Source organism: Megascapheus bottae, chromosome 8, assembly GCF_031878675.1.
Source record: "Megascapheus bottae isolate mThoBot1 chromosome 8, mThoBot2.hap1, whole genome shotgun sequence".
Lineage (NCBI taxonomy): Eukaryota > Metazoa > Chordata > Mammalia > Rodentia > Geomyidae > Megascapheus > Megascapheus bottae.
Genome location: NC_143516.1, coordinates 38,569,735 through 38,588,166, shown reverse-complemented (window position 1 = coordinate 38,588,166; position 18,432 = coordinate 38,569,735). Strand labels below are relative to the sequence as shown.

The 18,432-nt window shown below is 40.6% G+C and overlaps 1 protein-coding gene across 6 annotated transcripts in view; it reads right to left on the bottom strand.

The window, feature by feature from the left end:
- Positions 1-1,374: 1,374 nt before the first annotated feature.
- Positions 1,375-18,432, bottom strand: part of Ak9 (adenylate kinase 9) — a 93,922-nt gene continuing 76,864 nt past the window's right edge. For 5 of the 6 annotated variants that reach the window (XM_090338298.1, XM_090338299.1, XM_090338300.1 and 2 more), the window contains 12 exons: positions 16,291-16,500; positions 15,463-15,681; positions 13,328-13,541; positions 11,553-11,754; positions 10,566-10,712; positions 10,250-10,470; positions 9,321-9,517; positions 7,144-7,313; positions 6,836-6,934; positions 4,443-4,545; positions 3,590-3,704; positions 1,375-2,039 (listed from right to left, as the gene is read on the bottom strand). In XM_090338298.1, coding sequence (XP_090194424.1) covers positions 1,837-2,039; positions 3,590-3,704; positions 4,443-4,545; positions 6,836-6,934; positions 7,144-7,313; positions 9,321-9,517; positions 10,250-10,470; positions 10,566-10,712; positions 11,553-11,754; positions 13,328-13,541; positions 15,463-15,681; positions 16,291-16,500 — 2,100 coding nt within the window. In that variant the 3' untranslated portion in view covers positions 1,375-1,836. Of the gene's footprint in view, positions 2,060-3,589; positions 3,705-4,442; positions 4,546-6,835; positions 6,935-7,143; positions 7,314-9,320; positions 9,518-10,249; positions 10,471-10,565; positions 10,713-11,552; positions 11,755-13,327; positions 13,542-15,462; positions 15,682-16,290; positions 16,501-18,432 lie in introns of all 6 variants that reach the window. The other variant, XM_090338304.1, reaches the window with a different exon arrangement.

Here is an 18,432-nt window from a genome sequence, read left to right as displayed (position 1 = left end):
ATTTTTTCCAAGTCTTTCCATTTCCTTACAAATGGGTTGATGTCATTCAATGGAAACATAGATTTCCATTGTGTAAAAATACCCATGAGCTGTCTTAAATGAATTCTTAACCAATAAAATCTCCTTCTCTTCTTCCTACTTCTATGATATCTTTTTACCTCCTATTTTGCACACCTGCCTCCTTCCAATGCCTTAGTCCAAGGGAACAAAGAGAACATTCTGGTACAACAGACTAGAGTTCTGGATTTGGTTCTGAGAGATTTAGTTTATTCCCACCAGTAAGATGGAGCCAGCTTGGTGGGACTGTGGTGGGGTAAATATGATTAACCATGTAAAAAGTTTAGGGAGCATCTGGAATGGTTGCTGAGACCAAAATGAGTATTACTGTTATTGGTGGAACTTTCAGCATCTGTTTACAATAGACAGTTGAGGGTTTCCAAATTGTCTGATCTGCAGTGCTGTTGTCCCCAAGACACTGGAGTATGTGAGGACATTCCAAGTACAAACTAGCAGAAAAGATTAGAGTCATTCCTCTCCTTACAATCCCTTGTGGCTCCATGTACCCACTGATTAAATGTTAAGCTTATTTTGATCTACAATGTGCCCTCCTTATTCAAATTCATTTTCCACTTACTTCCAAATATTTATTTCAGCATTTTCCCCCTCTCACGGTATGCTTCATGCAGATATGATTGCTTATAATTAATTTTTGTCTCCACTTCCCGAGATGTCATCTCTGCAATCTATTACTTTGAAACTGAAGGTATAATTACCAGCCCAACGCTATTTTTTTTTTTACTAATTTTTATTAAAACTATCCCAAACCACATATACACCCTTTCATCATGAATTGTTTCTAGATTTTTTCAGGCTTGTGAAGGGCCCAAGTGGAATTGGGGGAGCTCTGCCATGTCCTAGAGCTTTCTTGGCCCATTGTTTAGTGCTGCCACAGGATTGCAGGAAAACCTCTAGAGATCCACAAGTGATTCTCTACTTTGTAGAATAAATAGATTAGTTCCAGAATCTTGAATAAAATGCCACTTACAAAGGAAGCTGGATATCAGTAATAGTTTTAAGGGTAGTAATATTTCCAGATTTACTTATGTATGTTAAAAAGAATGGTATTTTCCATTCGGTGGATAGAAACTGATTGTATAACTGCAAAGAATGTAGAGGACCTAGTGGGACCAGAAAGTTCTTAGTCATCAGCTAGCCACTTGTGACAGGCTAATACCTGCAACCCTAGCTACTCAGGAAGCTGAGGTCTGAGGGTTGTGGTTTGAAAACTCCTGATAATTTCTAACTATAAAGTAATGTAGACAGCATACTTCAGTGAATACTTAGAAAAAGAAAGGACACAGCTGGTTAGTTACTGCAGAATTCATTTATTTTGTTGAGAAAATGTTATTCTTAACATTACAAGCAGTTCATATAAAATGAACCAATATTTCTATTTTGTTTATATCAATGTTGCTCTTATTTCTGGAAGCCTTCTAACAATCAGTAATTTTCTTTAACAGAGCCTGTGTTCTACTGAAAATGTTAAAGAAGAAACTAAGTAATAGATTTTTTAAGCAAGTTATTAAAATAGCCTAATTGCAACATCTGCTTTGTTAAGGCATCAAAGTTCAGACAAAGAGCAGTACATTTGAATATTGTTTCAAAATTTATCTTTGCTGCACTTCCCTGGCTGGCAAACCTTTGTATCGGTTTGAAGTCTGGTAACTGTGGAATCTGAGCCAGGAGGGAATATGTACTTGATTGAAGGTCAGATTTTCAAATCTAACTCTCTCAATTTTGAGCACTTGAGAGTCACATTGCAGTAACATAAGCAAACTAGCCATTAACTGGGTCTATATTTCTTAGAGCAAGAAAGGTCTGTAATTTATGATCAAAGTCAATGGCTCGAAACTGAGGTTCCTTGTATTTTCTGGTCATCTTGGCACCCAGGTATGTTATGAGTTCACATCTCTCCATAAACTGCTCCATCTTCTTCTTATACTTTCTTCTTATATAGTCAGAACTTTTAGGATTAAAGGCTGTAGCAAATTTCACCAAACTGTGAATGATTTCTTTTTTTATTTAAAGAATTTATTAACATTGATTATATTTCAAATGACATGTTTAACAAACAAGTATTCAAGAAGGGAATCTCTATATGAGTGATTTCTTTTAGGTTAGTGAGTTATTAAACCAAAGAAATACAGTGGTGGTGTGACTGAACTGCATACCTATGTCAGAGGAAATATCTAATTTTCAGATTTTACCATAAATTGCCCATATTTATCTTTTTCTATAGCATAGATTATTGAAAGCTGACTATATTTGTTGTATTCCCTGGATCCATCCATTCGTCTATCTGTCAATCCATCTGTCTGTCCATCCATCCATTTTTGTGGAATGGGGCTTGCCATGTTCCCAGTCCTTAGTCTATATTTTTCCCAGTCCTTGGGCTTGAACTCAGGGCCTGGGCACTGTCCTTGAGCTTTCTAAAGACTACTGCTCTAACACTTGAGTCACAGTACCACTTCCAGTGTTTTTCAGTGTATGGGGTACTGAGGAATCAAACTCAGGGTTTCATGCATGCTAGGCAAGCACTCTACTACTAGGCAACACTCCCAGCCCCCTTAGTCTATATCTATATTTTTTGCCAGTCCTGGGGCTTGAACTCAGGGTCTAAGTACTGTCCTTGAATCTTCTCAAGGCTAGAGCCCTACCACTTGAGCTACAGTCCCACTTCTGGCTTTTTTTTTTTTTTTTTTTTTTTTTGCCAGTCCTGGGCTTGAGCTCAGGGCCTGAGCACTATCCTTGGACTTTCTCAAGGCTAGAGCTCTACCACTTGAGCCTCAGCACCACCTCCGGCTTTTTTCTATGTATCTGGTACCAAGGAATTGAACCCGGGTCTTTGTGCATGCTAGGCAAGCACTCTACCACTAGGCAAAATTCCCGCCCCCCTTTTTTTAATGTATATGGTACTGAGGAATTGAACCCAGGTTTTTGTACATGCTAGGCAAGCACTCTATCACTAGACCAAACTCCTGGCCCCTTAGTCTTCTAAAATAGAAACTCAGAAAGGCACAGCTCATATCTATAATTCCAGCTAGTGGGAGATAGAGATAGGGAAGAGTAGGCCAGTCTGGGCAAAATGTTAAGGAAAACCTATATCAAAGAATAAGCTGAGGGTATTGGTTCACATGTATAACTCCAGCTAGTTGGAAGGCAGAGCTACGAGAATCATAATGAAGCTTGTCCAGGGCAAAACACTGAAAACTATTAAAAAAATGACTCAAATTAAAATGTGGTTCACATGCAAAGCCCTAAATTCGTACCTCATTCTTGCCAAACAATAGCACATTATCAACTTGGTTTTGATATTTTCATTAAATCACTGTCCTGTGTTGTATTTGGTGAGAGTGCACATGCTTGCCCACGTGCGTGCACACACACACACACACACACACACACACACACACAAACACACACACACACTCCAACCAAGTCAGCAACCCAGGTTAACAACCCAATTTATCACATATACCATGACCAATGTGAAATGAGTTCTGAGCAACAGAGCATGAAAAAGGCATACCTTTGAGGTGAAATGCTATATAGAGTAGTGCAGATCTCCTTATACTTAAGAAAGGGAACTTGGGCTTCAGGCATCCTACTGAGTTCATTGCTTTAATTAGAGAAGTTGCGATACCCTGCAGGTAGGGAACAATTAAAGTCATATGTATATCTGAGTCTCTGTATATCTCATATGTATATCTCAGTCTCTGCAAACGATGGGATTATTAGAATGCTCCATTATACCTGGCTGAATCTTTCTTTAATTTTATTATGCGGTACAGTGGAATTGAACCCAGGGACTCATGCATGCTAGGCAGCACTCTACAACTAAGCCAGTCTGAATACTTCAAATTATGAATTTTTTTTTTGCCAGTCCTGGGCTTGATCTTAGTGTCTGAGCACTGTCCTTGGACTTTCTCAAGGCTAGAGCTCTACCACTTGAGCCTCAGCCCCACTTTTGGCTTTTTTCTATGTATGTGGTACCGAGGAATCAAACCTGGGTCTTCGTGCATGCTAGGCAAGCACTCTACCACTAGGCCAAACTCCCGGACTGGAATGAAAAAATTTTACAGACACTAATTTTTTTTTTCAGACACTAATTTTTTAAAGAAGGAACCAAATTACACATTCAAGTCATATATAATTTTGGAACAATCTATTGTCTCTTTTCTTTAGTGCAGATACTTAGGAATTAGATATGGAAGTTGGAGCTTCTCACATGTTTTAATAGCTTCCTATAAACAAAGTAGGTTCAGAATGAATTTACAGCTTTAAAATTCTGCCTTGAACTGCACTGTTACCAAAATGAAAACTATTTTAAAGATACCACAATTTTCTTATAATGTGTGTTATAGAAAATCATGCAACTAAACCTGTTCCAGATATCCAGGCAGAGGAAGGCTGGTAAGGGATATGGGTTCCTTTAATGGAGGAAGTTTCTGTGGAAGCTTCTGATCCCAGTACTTTATTGGTGATCTAAGAATACAAAATTCATTAGCTGGATGCTCACAAATATAGTCATTCTGCATGTATAAGAATGGGAATATACATAGACAAGCTCACTACTTGTTTCTTATCATTGGAGAGAATTATACAAGTGAGAAGGAAGACAGGCTTCTAGAAGTTCAGAGCCACCCACTATTCTTGGCTCTCCCAATCCCTGCTCATCTACTCTTGTTTTCTGTGTCCTTGTCTGTTGTCTGTCTGTCTGTCTCTGTGTGTGTGTGTGTGTGTGTGTGTGTGTGTGTGTGTGTGTGTGTATGTGTGTGTGTGTGTGTGTGTGTGTGTTTGTGTATGTACTAGGGCTTGAATTGGGGCCTGAACACTGTCCCTTTTTTCATTCAAGACTAGCTCTTTACTACTTGAGCTACTGCTCAACTTTTTAGCCATTTACTGGTTAATTGGAGATCAGAATCTTGCAGACTTTCCTGTCCTGGCTGGCTTCAGGTCTCAGTCTCCTAAGTAGATAGGATTACAGGCTTGAGCTACCAGCACACAGTTTAATTGTCTTATGTTTACAGCAACTATACCAAACTTTTTTGTGTGTGGGGGTGGGAAAGGGGGAGACAAGATCTCACTCTGTACACTCCAGGCTAGCTTCAAACTTTCTATCCTCCTGCCCCAATCTCTGCAAGTGATGGGATTATTAGTATGTTCCATTATACCTGGTTAAATCTTTGTTTAATTTTATTTATGGGCTATAGTGGAATTGAACCCAGAGCCTCATGCATGCAAGGCAAGCACTCCACCACTAAGCCACATTCCCAGTCCCCTAAATCTTTCTTTATTCTCCTTGAAATTCAAACTCTCAGAGTAATGCTTTCTATCTTTAAGAGATATCTTTAAGGGACGGAAGTTCCTCCCTTAGCTGTCATCACAAGCAGGGCCACACACCATCTTCTTTTTCACGGATATGCCTCCCATGGAAGACAGTCCATACTTTGGGTTGCACTGCACCCTCTTTTTTATTTATTTATTTATTTTTACCATAGCATGTTTTCCTTCCCTCTCTCTTAGATTATTGGCATTTTCTACTTTCCTGGGTCCCTCTCATGCCTTTACATTTAAACATGCCCATAATTTCCCCTTAATCAAAAAGAAAATCCACCTTTACTTCTTCCTGCTGTAGTCCTTCTAGCAACTAACAGCTCTCCCCTTTGTACAATTAAGTTTGAAACACAGAGCCTCACAGGCAGGTCCAAGCTCTCTCTGCAGGTGTCATCTGGTCCACAGAGTACTTGTGCTATAAAATTGAATCTCTTACCAATGTTTGAAATCTATGAAGTTTTAGGAAACATTTAACCATTTCTTATTTCTATTATCCCCTGCCTGTAGGGTCCCTACCACTTCTGTTTCACATCCAAGTTTTTCCCTCAGCTACTCTTCCTCCTGGCCCTGTAGTCATCTATGTGTGGGATCTCTTTCCTTCATCTCTTGTCTGGTTTACTGCTTCAAGCTTGCTCCAGTGTACTTAACTATTTTTGCCAAGAACACCTACCAACAACTTCATTCTGGAAGGTGTTTCAGTCCTTGTCTGGCCTGGCCTCTCAGAAATCAGTAGATCCTTCGTCCCTACCTTCCCCCTTCCCCCGCCCCGCCCCCTGCCTCCACCTCCTCAGGGTTTCAGTCTCCCCCTAAACTCTCTGGTGGATAGGAGGATCACTTTAGTAGCTTGTCAGTGGTATTCCTGCTCTTAATCCATTCTTACCAGCAAACTTCTCAGCAAACTCAGTTGTACTACTGACCTAAAAACCAGGCATTGTACTTATCCTGCCTGTATGGTCAAGTCCACGCGCAATATGGTGGTATTCCTAACCTTCCACGCACTCTAGCTCTGCTCACTCCCTTGTCTCACCTCTGCTTGTTCACCCCCTTCAAATCACATTCAGATATGCTGAGTTTCTTGCAGTAACCTAATCCTCAGGGCCAAGTCGGTGGTGTTTGGAATGTGTCCCTCTTTCCTTCTTCTAAGCCCTCTAGTCCTCATTTGGAGAATGCACTGATGTGTTCCTGCTGCACTTTCCCAGAACTCCTAGCATTTCTCCATCCTGGAAGCCCATCACATTCTGTTGTGGTAAAGCTCTGGGCTTTGGTACAACAACGACCTTCTTCACATATGTATATGTATATGGATATGGATATGGATATGTATATTACACACACATAGATACATATATATGTTACTCTCCTCCCATCCCTAAGTTCCTAGCATAGTGCATGGAATATACAGAATACTCCATAAATATCTGTGATCTCATAATCTCACCTCAAAAATTTCTGAAGTTTTTCTTCACTCTCACAAATGTATATTCGCTCTCGATATTCTACAGCATATTTATTGTTACCAGGTACTAGGGCTTCAAATCTGAAAGGCCAACAACAAAACACAACACCCCCTTGTGTAATTAACATTTGGAAGCAGATAAGCAACATGTCAACAAGGTTTTATTTTCCTGCCTAGGCAGCTTACGGAAGAAACATTTCCCAAAGTAATGAGCACACTAGGCTTGTTGTGTGCAGCATTCCTTCCGAGTGGGGTTTTCCCTCTGCACTTAGGTGAGGGCAAGGACTTGCCTTTGTTTTCCATCCTTGTAGGTCACTGGACAGTAGCCCTGGAGCTCTGCACACTTTGGAAACCGACTCTTCAGCTCGGTGGCTGTCAGTCTTTTGGGGATCATGTCATCAGACAGCAGTGGATGAGGTGCTAAAGGAGGCACATATAATTCCGGGTTCTCCAAAAATTTCTGTGAAAAAAGAGTCACAAGGGCAAGACTATTGAAAGCAGCAATATTATGCCAATCCAAATTTCTCCGGGGGTTTCCTGCTTCTTTCCCCCTTTTCAGTAGCACTGTTCTGTCTTTCAAATTGTGTGAGAACTGTTCTCCACGCTGTAATAACTTTTCCGATAAGCAATTTCTTGTCTCACCCATTCATTCAAAAATGATTTTCTGAGTTTCTACTGTGTGACAGGCACTGGACAGTGCTCAGTCACCTGCTGGCCCATCTTCCTGGTCTGGAGTATCATTAACTGGTTGCATTAACTCATTCCGTGACAAGTGAGTTAACATTTTTTTTTTCTACCAGTCCCGGAGCATTAACTCAGGGCCTGAGCACTGTCCTTGGACTCTCCTCAATGCTAGCACTCTACCACTTGAGCTGCAGTATCAATGAGTTAACTTTTCCAGCATCATCAGTTACCACTCTGTACAACAGAATGAGTGGGTCATATACATCACCTTTAATGTCATCTCTAGTTTTTTTTTGTGTGTTGTGTGTGTTGTGTGTGTGTGTGTGTGTGTGTGTGTGTGTGTGTGTGTGTGTGTGTGTTGTTACTGGGGTTTGGACTTAGCTTTTTGTGCTCTACCACTTGACCACAGCTCTCCTTCCAGCTTTTTTTGGTGGTTAACTAGCTGGAGATAAGAGTCACAGACATTCTTTGTCCAGGATGGCTTTGAACCCCGGTCTTCAGATCTCAGCCTTCTGAGTGGCTAAGATTACAGGTGTGATTCATTAGTGCCTGGCTCTCACTTCTAGTTTAAAATTTTTCAATTTCTAGTAAGTCAGAAGAAAGATATAACTAACTCCTTTAATAAAGAAATGAAGAAATTCTAATTCTTTGGAGAAAGTAAAATGCTATGAGGTACCTGTGATCAGTTTTACTATTGCCTAACTGCAAACCATTTTATATGATCAAATTATGGACATCATAACATCAGAATAAAAGGCTATGTGTAGGGTCGGGAGTTTGGCCCAGTGGTAGAGTGCTTGCCTAGCATGCACAAAGACCCAGGTTCGATTCCTTGGTACCACATTCATAGAAAAAAGCTGGAAGTGTGCTGTGGCTCAGGTGGTGGAGCTCTAGGCTTGAGAAAGTCCAAAGACAGTGCTCAGGCCCTGAGGTCAAGTCCCAGCCTGGCAAAAAAAAACACCAAACAATTGTATTTGTAGTCTATTAAACAGGACTACTGTTAGTTTTCTATATCCACAAACAAAGACAGTTGGCCCTCCATATTGGTGGGTTTTGTAGCCTTGGATTTAAGCAACTTCAATTAAAAATATTTTGAAAACAAAACTGGTTTTGAATGGAGCATGTATAGATGTTTCTTTTCATTTCTCCTAACTAATACAGTAAACGATACCTAAATGACATTTACATTGTATCTGTGATTAGAAGTAATTCTAGAGATAATTTTAAACATATGATAGATAGGATATACATAGGCCATATGCAAACAGAGTTTCATTTTACATGAGAGTTGAGCATCCATGAATTTGGCTGGCCATAGACGGGAATCCTGTCAACAGTCCTCCCTGGATATTAAGGAATAAGTCTATAAAGTCTCTAGGAAATTCTAGTAATAGAATAAAATTAAAGCACAGGAAACAGAATGGCTCTCACTTTCTTTCTGTAGCCTGAATTCAGAGTAGAATCCCTTGGCTGCCTCGCGTGGGCTGAGCTCTTCAGGCTTCAGCACTTGCTTTGTGTGAGACTCTCCCAATATGTAGGCTAGCTAAGGTCAAAGGTTCATGAGTAACCGAGGATGTCTGCTCTGCTTCAATATGTGCTCTGAGATACAGGCTCCGGATTGTCTCTGAGTTCTTCACTGGCCAGAGTCACAGGTTGCAGTACCGGGGCTCTTGGGTGTCACGGGGAGATTCCAGACATGACAACATTTGATAGCTAATCAGTTTCAAACAAGATAAAGCATTTTCTTTACTTAGTAAATATTTGGAGTTGGAAGTAAACTTACATTTAGTTTTTCCTTAGAACTCATTTTATAATAGTGCCCCCGGAATTCTGCAGCAAATTCCAAGGAGTCAGTCCCAGAGCAATCCCATAGCTCATTTGATTCTCTCAGGCTGACAGGACAGTACTGTCCAAATTCTCCCAGACGAGAAATCAGCTCTTGAGGTGTAATACATAACTTGTCGATGCTGGCAGCTTTTCCTATGGTTAACATGCAATTATTATATATGTGGAGATTATATATTCCCGGTAGTAACGTACAATTATTAACATATAACTACTAACAATAATTTATCTATCTATCTATCTATCTATCTATCTATCTATCTATCTATCTATCTAGATAAGAGTCTCATGAACTTTCCTACTAGGATGGTTTTAAACCATAATCCTTAAATCTCAGTCTCGTGAGTAGCTGTTAGGACTACAGGCAAGATCTCCCCTTTTTTTGCCAGTCCTTGGGCTTTCTCAAGGCTAGTGCTCTACCACTTGAGCCACAGCACCACTTCTGGCTTTTTCTGTATATGTGGTACTGAGGAATCAAACTCAGGGCTTTGTGCATGCTAGGTGAGCCCTCTACCCCCGGCCTAAGATCCCACTTTCTAACACTATATTGCAGGGAGTTTGGGTTTTGGCCTATGAGATGTAGAGGGTACATAAACATTCAGGTCACAGCACCATGAGAATTGGTTAGTATTATTATTTAAAATATTAAGACAGTCAAGACAACTGTTCAAATTTAATGAATTATGGTAATATGGGCCAGATAAATTCACATTTTTTAAAATATTTTTTATTGTAATTAATAAAAGGGTTACATGATATTTGCTAGATAGAAGGTGCATTGATTCACATACATTGATACCCTTTCACATGTCTTGGTCCCCATTATAAATTCACATTTTATTTTACTTTTTTCAAATATTTTCTTACCTTCTTTTATCCTTTCCATGTATATCTGCATGCATTTATTCACCATCTGAATGTTCTTAAGGACTTCATTCCATACCCACCACTTATTGTGAAAGCCATCAATCACATACCAGTTCTGATGCTGTTCTTGGTAATATTTCCTAATCTCAGTAATATTTTTGTGGTACTTTGCATTCTTGATAGCTATAATCTGTGCACTATTGTGCAATGGATAAGGCAAACTAATATGGAAACAGAAGAATAAGAAAGGCTGTTAAGCATGTGCTTAGATCAGTGAAGTTCAGCCATTTGTCATTGTTTTCATCATGTACATTACCTTTGCTCATTCTTTTTATCCAAAATCAATCGTCTGAAAATTTCCTTGGAAGGTACATCCAGTTCAAATATGATCATGGGAATGATTGACCTGTTTTCTAAGAGCTTCATTTGATATGTAGTTACAGGGTACCCATCAATGACAACACTAACAAAGAGAAACATACAAATTAAAATTCTCGATTTCCTTTCTCTCATCCTTTCCCATCTTCCAGAACTGCACTTTTTGGTAGTTAATTGGTGTAAGTCTCATGGACTTTCTTTCCCAACTGCCTTCAAACAGCAGTTCTCAGATCTCAGCCTCCTGAGTAATTAGGATTCCAGGCAAGAGCCACCAATGCCTGGCTACAATAATCTGAATTAAACCAGGGAATTCTAGGCCAGTTATATGGACTTGAGGGCTCGGTATCAGGCTTCCCTGGGGAAAGCTTTTTCTACTGGCTTTAGCCAGTGGTTGTGCTGGAGAAGTAATGGTCAGGCAGTGGAAGGTTAACTGAAGAAAGCCCGAGCACCTAACTCTGTTGGCCAAATGTAGCAGTGAGAGAAGGACAGTGTTCCCTGGGTGAATATCTGGGCCAGAGTGAGAGAAGCCAAATAGGCAAGTGAGGGCTTCTTCCAACATCCTAAGGGGCAGGGAGGAATGCTACTGGGTGTGGAGCTGCTGTGGCCTAGGGGCTTTCATGTCACTCTGGGTTGCTGTAGGGACAGATGTGGCCTACTGGTTTATCTGACATGTGAATATTCAAGCCAACTTTTACCTTGACAGAAAAACAAAACATGTAGGTGCTCAACATTTGAGAAGTAGAATGAAGCCTGCTCTTCTTCTTCTCCCCTCCCTCCTCCCCTCCCCACCTCCCAGCCCATGACCAAACTCAGAGCCTTTTCCTTGCCAGGCAAGTGCTCTTCCATTGAGTTAAATCAATGGAAGTGATCCTTTAGATGAAAGGTTTGTCTCCTTCTACCCCCCTCCTTCACCCCACTCACTTACCCTGCAGTGTTACATATGCTTTCCATCATGGAAATGTCTAAGGCTTCAATAGCCAGTTCATCAGGCGCTATCAATCCTTTATGAAGATGCCAATTTAACATAAGTGCCAGCTCTGTTTGGGGGAAGTTGTTTAATATGCCACGCAGAGCTTCTCCGATTGACAAACGTTTTAAGCCATACTCACTTACAAGTCTTTTGGCAACTGAAAAATATAAAACAACTTTTTTTTCACTTTACATATTCATCTGTTACTTTCAGGCTCTGGTTAGTGCTATCCATAGCAAGGCTCTCTCAAAAGTAGAAGACAGGCTGTTAGTGTAGCCTAGTGGTAGAGTGATTGTCTAGCATACACGAAACCCTGGGTTTGATTCTTTGGTACCACATACGCAGAAAAAGCCGGAAGTGATGCTGTGGCTCAAGTGGGAGATAGCTAGCCTTGAGAAAGCTCAAGGACAGTGCCCAGGCCCTGAGTTCAAGCCCCATGACTGGAAAAAAAGAAAAGAAAAGAAAAGGTGGAAGACAGACTCCTAGAACGGAGCAGAAGGCCTAGGAATCAGGATGAGGGAGAGGGAAAAAGAGAGTGGAAGGGATAGTGGACATGCTCCAAGCATGGTAGATGTGTGTGGAAGTGTCACCGTGAAAACCAAAATTTGTACAGTTAATATACATAATCCCAACAAAACAGATTAGCATTCTGTATTCCTTTTTGACTATGAAGACTATAGCCCTTAATAAAAAAGGCAATAAAGAATGAACTAGGAATCTGATTGCATTTTCTCCCACTGTGAAAAACTAAAACAAAAAAGGAAAAATGTTGTAATTCTTTAAAAGTTTGATGTAAATTTCCTCTAAAACCACCTGATCCTGGGCTGTGTGGAGTTGGGGCTGTTGCTGTTTTATTGCTATGCTATAGTTTTGGTCTGGACGGATCACGGTTCAAAGCTAGCGTGAGCACGAAAAGTCTGGCTCAAGTGGTAGAGTGCTAGCCTTGAACTAAAAAGCTCAGGGACAATGCCCAGGCCCAGAGTTCAAGCCCTACAACCAACCAAAAAATAATAATATTGTTCTCTTCTCTCCCTCTTTTCCTCTCTCTCCCTCTTTCCTCTCCTCCTCCTCCCCTCTTCTCTCTCTCTCTCTGTTTCTCTCTCTCTCATTCTCTCTGAGTTTTTCTGTGTATATGGTACCAAGGAATCAAACTCAGGGTTTTTGCATGGTAGGCAAGCACTCTCACTAGTCTACAGTCTCAGCCCCTCTCCTTTCTCTCTCTTATCTTTCTCCTCCCTCTCTTTCCCCCCCCCCCACCTTTGCTGGTCCTGGGGTTTGAACTCAGGGCCTGGGTGCTATCTCTGGGATTCTTTTGCTCAAGGCTCGGACTCTACCACTTGAGCTACATCTCCACTTATGACTTTTCTGAAAATTTTTTGGAGATAAAAGTCTTATAAACTTTCCTGGTCAGACTGACTTCAAACCACAATCTTCAGGTCTAAGCCTCTTGAGTAGCCAGCATTACAGGTGCCCATCTCTTTCTCTCTCTCTCTCTCTCTCTCTCTCTCTCTCTCTCTCTCTCTCTCTCTCTCTCTCTCTCTCTCTCTCTCTTTTCTCAGGTATTTTGTTATAGTAATAGAAAGATCACCAATATGCTTTTTCTTAGATGGTTACTGATCTGTCTAGTGGTGATTGCGTTCCGATCTTGGTTTTGCTTTTTCCTGGAGAAGTGGTGTTGCGTTAATGGAGATAGTCTCATGTTCAAGGAAGACAGACAAAAACATGCTCACCTGTGGTTTTCCCAGATTTGGGGGGTCCCACTATCATAACCTTAACAGGTACAGTGGGCTTTGGTTTAGGTTGCTGGATATATTTGATTGGATTCTTCATAAATTTTTCTTTTGTTTCCTTACTAGATAAAAAATAAATATATTGCCGATGGATTACAGGATAACTTGAATTTGATGAATTTCCTGCTGGTTTGATGGTATCTCCTTCACTTAGCTGCAATGCAATTCAATTTGTAAGTTGCTTTTAATTTACACAGCATATCCTCCAAATAGATTCTAAAAACATTGTAAAATAAGATACAAACCCTTTCTTATGTAATAAAGGAACTATAAATATTAATGTGTAAAAAGTATGAATTATTTCATAGACAGATGTAATCAGAGTAACACATCCTAACTGGCTTTCTGGCTATAACAAACACAGCTTTGCATTCTTTCCCATAGTTTTAGATTTTGGTTAGGGGATGCTTCAGCCAGGGGGCTATTTGAGAGTTGTATTTGTCATAGGCTGAGCTGTCCTCACACACAGATCCATTCCTAAAGCGGTGTTATACATTGAATTTCTTTTCTCCTCTATAATCTTTAGCTTGAGGCCCTTGTTTCCCAATTGGGTGTTATTTGGAGATAGAGCTTTAAAAATTATTTTATTTTAGAATAGCATACATGAATACTGTGTTAACTTCATACATGCATATAGTATATGTTGAACATGTTCATCCTTCTATTATATTCCCATTCCTCCCTTCTGCTTCTCTCTTTTCCAAATGGTATCTGGGAGTTTCAGTACGCTGTACATATGTACATATGTACTTCAGTCTTCTTCATCACCTGGTAGGTATCCTCTCCATTTGCCTCTTTTTTTTTTGCCAGTCCTGGGCTTGAGCTCAGGGCCTAAGCACTGTCCTTGGACTTTCTCAAGGCTAGAGCTCTACCACTTGAGCCTCAGCATCACTTCTGGCTTTTTTCTATATATGTGGTACTGAGGAATCGAACCTGGGTCTTCATGCATGCTAAGCAAGCACTCTACCACTAGGCCAAACTCCCAGCCCTCCATTTGCTTCCTTCTAAGGTCCCTGCCTTTTCATGCTTTGAAGGAAGTAAATAAGACTAAAAGAGGACAAAGATTATGCTCTAGTCTAGTAGGATTCCTGTCCTCCTAAAAGGGTGAGCTGAATGTTGGTGGCTCAGGCCTGTAATCCCATCTATTCAGGAAGCTAAAATCTGAGGATCATGGTTCAAAGCTAGCCCCAGCAGGAAAGTCTGTGAGACTATTATATCCAATTAACTACCAAAAAGCTAGAACTGGTGTTATGGCTCAAAGTGGCACAGCACTAGCCTTGAGCACAAAGGCTCAGAGACAGTAGGAAGCAACCTCACTGCAAGCCAAGGGCAAAGGCTTAGAGGGACCTTGATCTGGATCTCTGGATCTCCAGCCTCGAGAACAGTAAGAAAATAAATCTCCACAGATTAAAATACTGGCTGTGGTATTTTGTTATGACATCCTGAGCAGATCAATACAATGGGTTCCTGTGCTGGAGTGGCTCAGTAGATTCTCTTCCACATTTTCATACAAACGAACTCCCACTCACACCAACATTGGCAGAAGTCATGAAAGGGAAAAATACCCACCAAAGGAAGCCTAAGGGAGGAGTGTTTTACTGCATCAGATAGATAGATAAGCATTAGCCATCTGGACTTAACAGAGTAGGGGTGAAATAATTTGGTATATATAATCAGATGCTTGTCCTGAGGAGCTACATGGTGTGGGGGTGGTGGTAAATGCTAGGGATATGAACAAATTCAGGGTGTGTGTGTGTGTGTGTGTGTGTGTGTGTGTGTGTGTGTGTGAGAGAGAGAGAGAGAGAGAGAGAGAGAGAGAGAGAGAGAGAGAGAGAGAGAGATCCATTCCATGTTACATTGTAGCAACAGCAAAGACAAAAGGTGAATTATTCCATTTCAAATCCTCAAGTATTTTCCTAGACAGTTAAGATGATATACAATGTTAACCAATTTTAAAAAAAATGAGGGAAGTGGTGCTATAAGCTCAAGTGGTAGAGCACTAGTGTTGAGCTGAAGAGCTCAGGGACAGCATCCAGATGCAGAGTGCAAGCCCTACTACCAATTGCTAAAATTACCTTTACAGGATCCCAGTAACCGAAGGAGCTTATATACTTGTAGGTATAGGCGAGCATCTTCTCAGCAAGTTGTCCTGTTATTGGATAACACTTCTCAAAAATGCTTGCACGGTTCTCCACCAGGGGCTTCAGCCTCATGTACAACGTGTATTGTACAATGTGGATTTTCCGAGCTCCATTGACTGTAATGATTGGTACCAAAACCTTCTCAAATTCATCCTGATGGAAAGAAACCGTAAAGCCTACTATATTGAGTGGGAAAAACACTGATGTCATTCAATCACAGCACAGGCCCTGCTGGTGACTATTTCAGCATAGAAAACAACTCAGTTGGCAAGTGACTATGTTTTGACAGCTCAATTTATTTTGGTCCCCTGGGGCCTTGGTTTTGCGCTTGCTTTACAAGTTTGTTTTCATAATTGTTAAGTGGTACTAACAAAGAAGAGAGAGGTCTAAAATAGGCACTTTGTTTGAAATGTGACAAGGAAATAAGGCATCAAATCAATTTTTTTTGTGTGTTTTAGATGTGTTTTCTGTGTGTTTAGATGTGTGTGTGTGTGTGTGTGTGTATGTTTGTTTCTTTGTGTGCATGCACACAGGCAGGTACTAGAGTTTGAACTCTTGCTTGGCTTTTGGCTCAAGAGCTATCTCTCACTTTGTTTTGTGTTAACCAGAGATAACAGTCTCTTGAATTTGTCTGCCTGGGCTTGCTTCCAACTTTGACAGTCAGATTCTTGAGAAGCTAGGATTATGTGTATGAGAAAACACTTGATGTCCAGCCTCAAAGTGAATTTTGTGAATTATTAAAAATGAGAAAAAAATCATAACCTGGATCATTTGTAGGTTACTTATTTCTGTTTCAAATTTTTCTCCCAGTTCAGTTCTCAGGCGTTCAATAGCGTCTGCTTCTTGTTCTTCATCTTCGTCACTCATCTCTTCCTCATCTTTTGGAAACTCCTCCTCAAGGATGTTGTCAATATCATCTTCATCATCTTCAATATCTTCCTCACTCACGTCGTCATCTTCTTTAAGGCCAGACTAAGGAAGAAGATACGCCTTTTTATACTGCAAACAAAATATGTGCCAAATGACAGCTAACAAATCATCAGTAATATGATATTGGTTGATATCCTATGACAATATTCATTAGGAAACACAGCCAGATTTAAAATACCTGGCATGCAGAATTTCAAAACCTTCAAAACTTTGACACCATCACAATCCCATAAGTAAGTCAACCGACAGATACTAAGAGTTATTTATATGTAGGACTGTCAAAATATTACATATGTTTGATGGGTTTCAGGAACATTTAATGTGGTTCAAAGAGTGAAAAGAACTTACTAGCTGTATTAACAACTACATTGTAAACAAATCAGGTCATTTTGTTTTCTATTGTTTACCTAAAAATATTTAACACTATATTTTAATTTTTCCATGTTCATATAATCTCATTTTTAACCACTGTATAGTATTTCATAGTATCAGCTGATTCAACCATTTCTCTATTTTTAAATGTGGTTATTTTCCATAGAAAATAGACTACAGTTTGACTCAAGGGATAGAATACCTGCCTAGCCATCAAGAGACTCTAATTTCAAACCTATAACATCATAATATCTCCCCCTCCACTAGAAATCAGCCTCTCTCTCCCTCCCCCACCTCTCTCTTTTTCTCTCTCTTTCTTTGTAGCCTTGGCCACAAAGTAGCCTAGCTTTAGAAAGTAGCCTAGCTTTAGAAAGTAGCCTAGCTTTAGAAAGTAGCAAAATAAACATAAAAGGTAGGCATGGTTGAACTCTGTGCCATGTAGTCCCTGTCAGTGATAATGAGGAATTTAGCTAACTTACCTCATTACATTTTCTCTTCTGCCCATCTCCCAGTTTCAGTCCTATTTTTTAAAAAATATTTTGCTGGTACTGAGGGGTTTGAATTCAGGGCCTCATACTTGATTGACTGGTGCTCTACCACTCAAGTCATGCTTCCTGTCCCAATTTTTATTCTTAATTTTGTAATCCAGTGCCTATGTCTATAATTTTAAATACTATCCCCAATTATCAATAGAGGAGCTAGTATTTCAGATGGTCTCATTCTTCCCATACCTCTGTTTCCCATCATACCAGAAGAGTAAACAGTAACATCAGAAATGGAAAATGTCTGGATAAGCTTTCCTTCCTTCCTTCCTTCCTTCCTTCCTTCCTTCCTTCCTTCCTTCCTCCTTCCTTCCTTCCTCTTTTTCTTTCTTTCCTTCTTTTCTTTCTTTCCCTCTCTTCCTTCCTTCCTTCCTTCCTTCCTTCCTTCCTTCCTTCCTTCCTTCCTCTCTCTCTCCCCTCCCCTCCCCTCCCCCTTCCCCTCCCCTCCCCCCTTCCCCTCCCCCTTCCCCTCCCCTCTCCCTCCCCCTTCCCCTCCCCTCCCCCTTCCCCTCCCCTCCCTTCCCTCCCTCTCTGTCTCTCTCTCTCTGTCTCTCTCTCTCTGTCTGTCTCTCTGTCTCTCTCTCTGTCTCTGTCTCTCTCTCTCTCTCTCTCTCTCTCTCTCTCTCTCTCTCTCTCTCTCTCTCTCTCTCTCTCTCTCTCTCTCTCTCTCTCTCTCTCTTTCTTGGCTTGAACTAAAGGCCGAGGCACTGTCCCTGAGGTCTTTTGTTCAAGGCTAGTGCTCTACCACTTTGAGCCACGGCAACCACTTCCAGTTTCTTAGTGGTTAATTGGAGATAAGAATCTCACAGGGACCTTTTTCTACTGGGCTAGCATTGAACCGGGATCATCAGATCTCAGCCTCCTGAGCAGCTAGGATTATAAAGCATAAGCTGCCACCAAGTTTTTCCTTTTTAAATTCAAATTATATGACTAGCTGGATAGCATCACACAGCTGTAATTCCAGAACTTGGGAGGTTGAGGCAGGAGGATCATAAGTTCTAGTTTAGTCTGTGTTACATGGCAAGTTCTGAACCCAAGTTGGGTTATATAGTAAGATCCT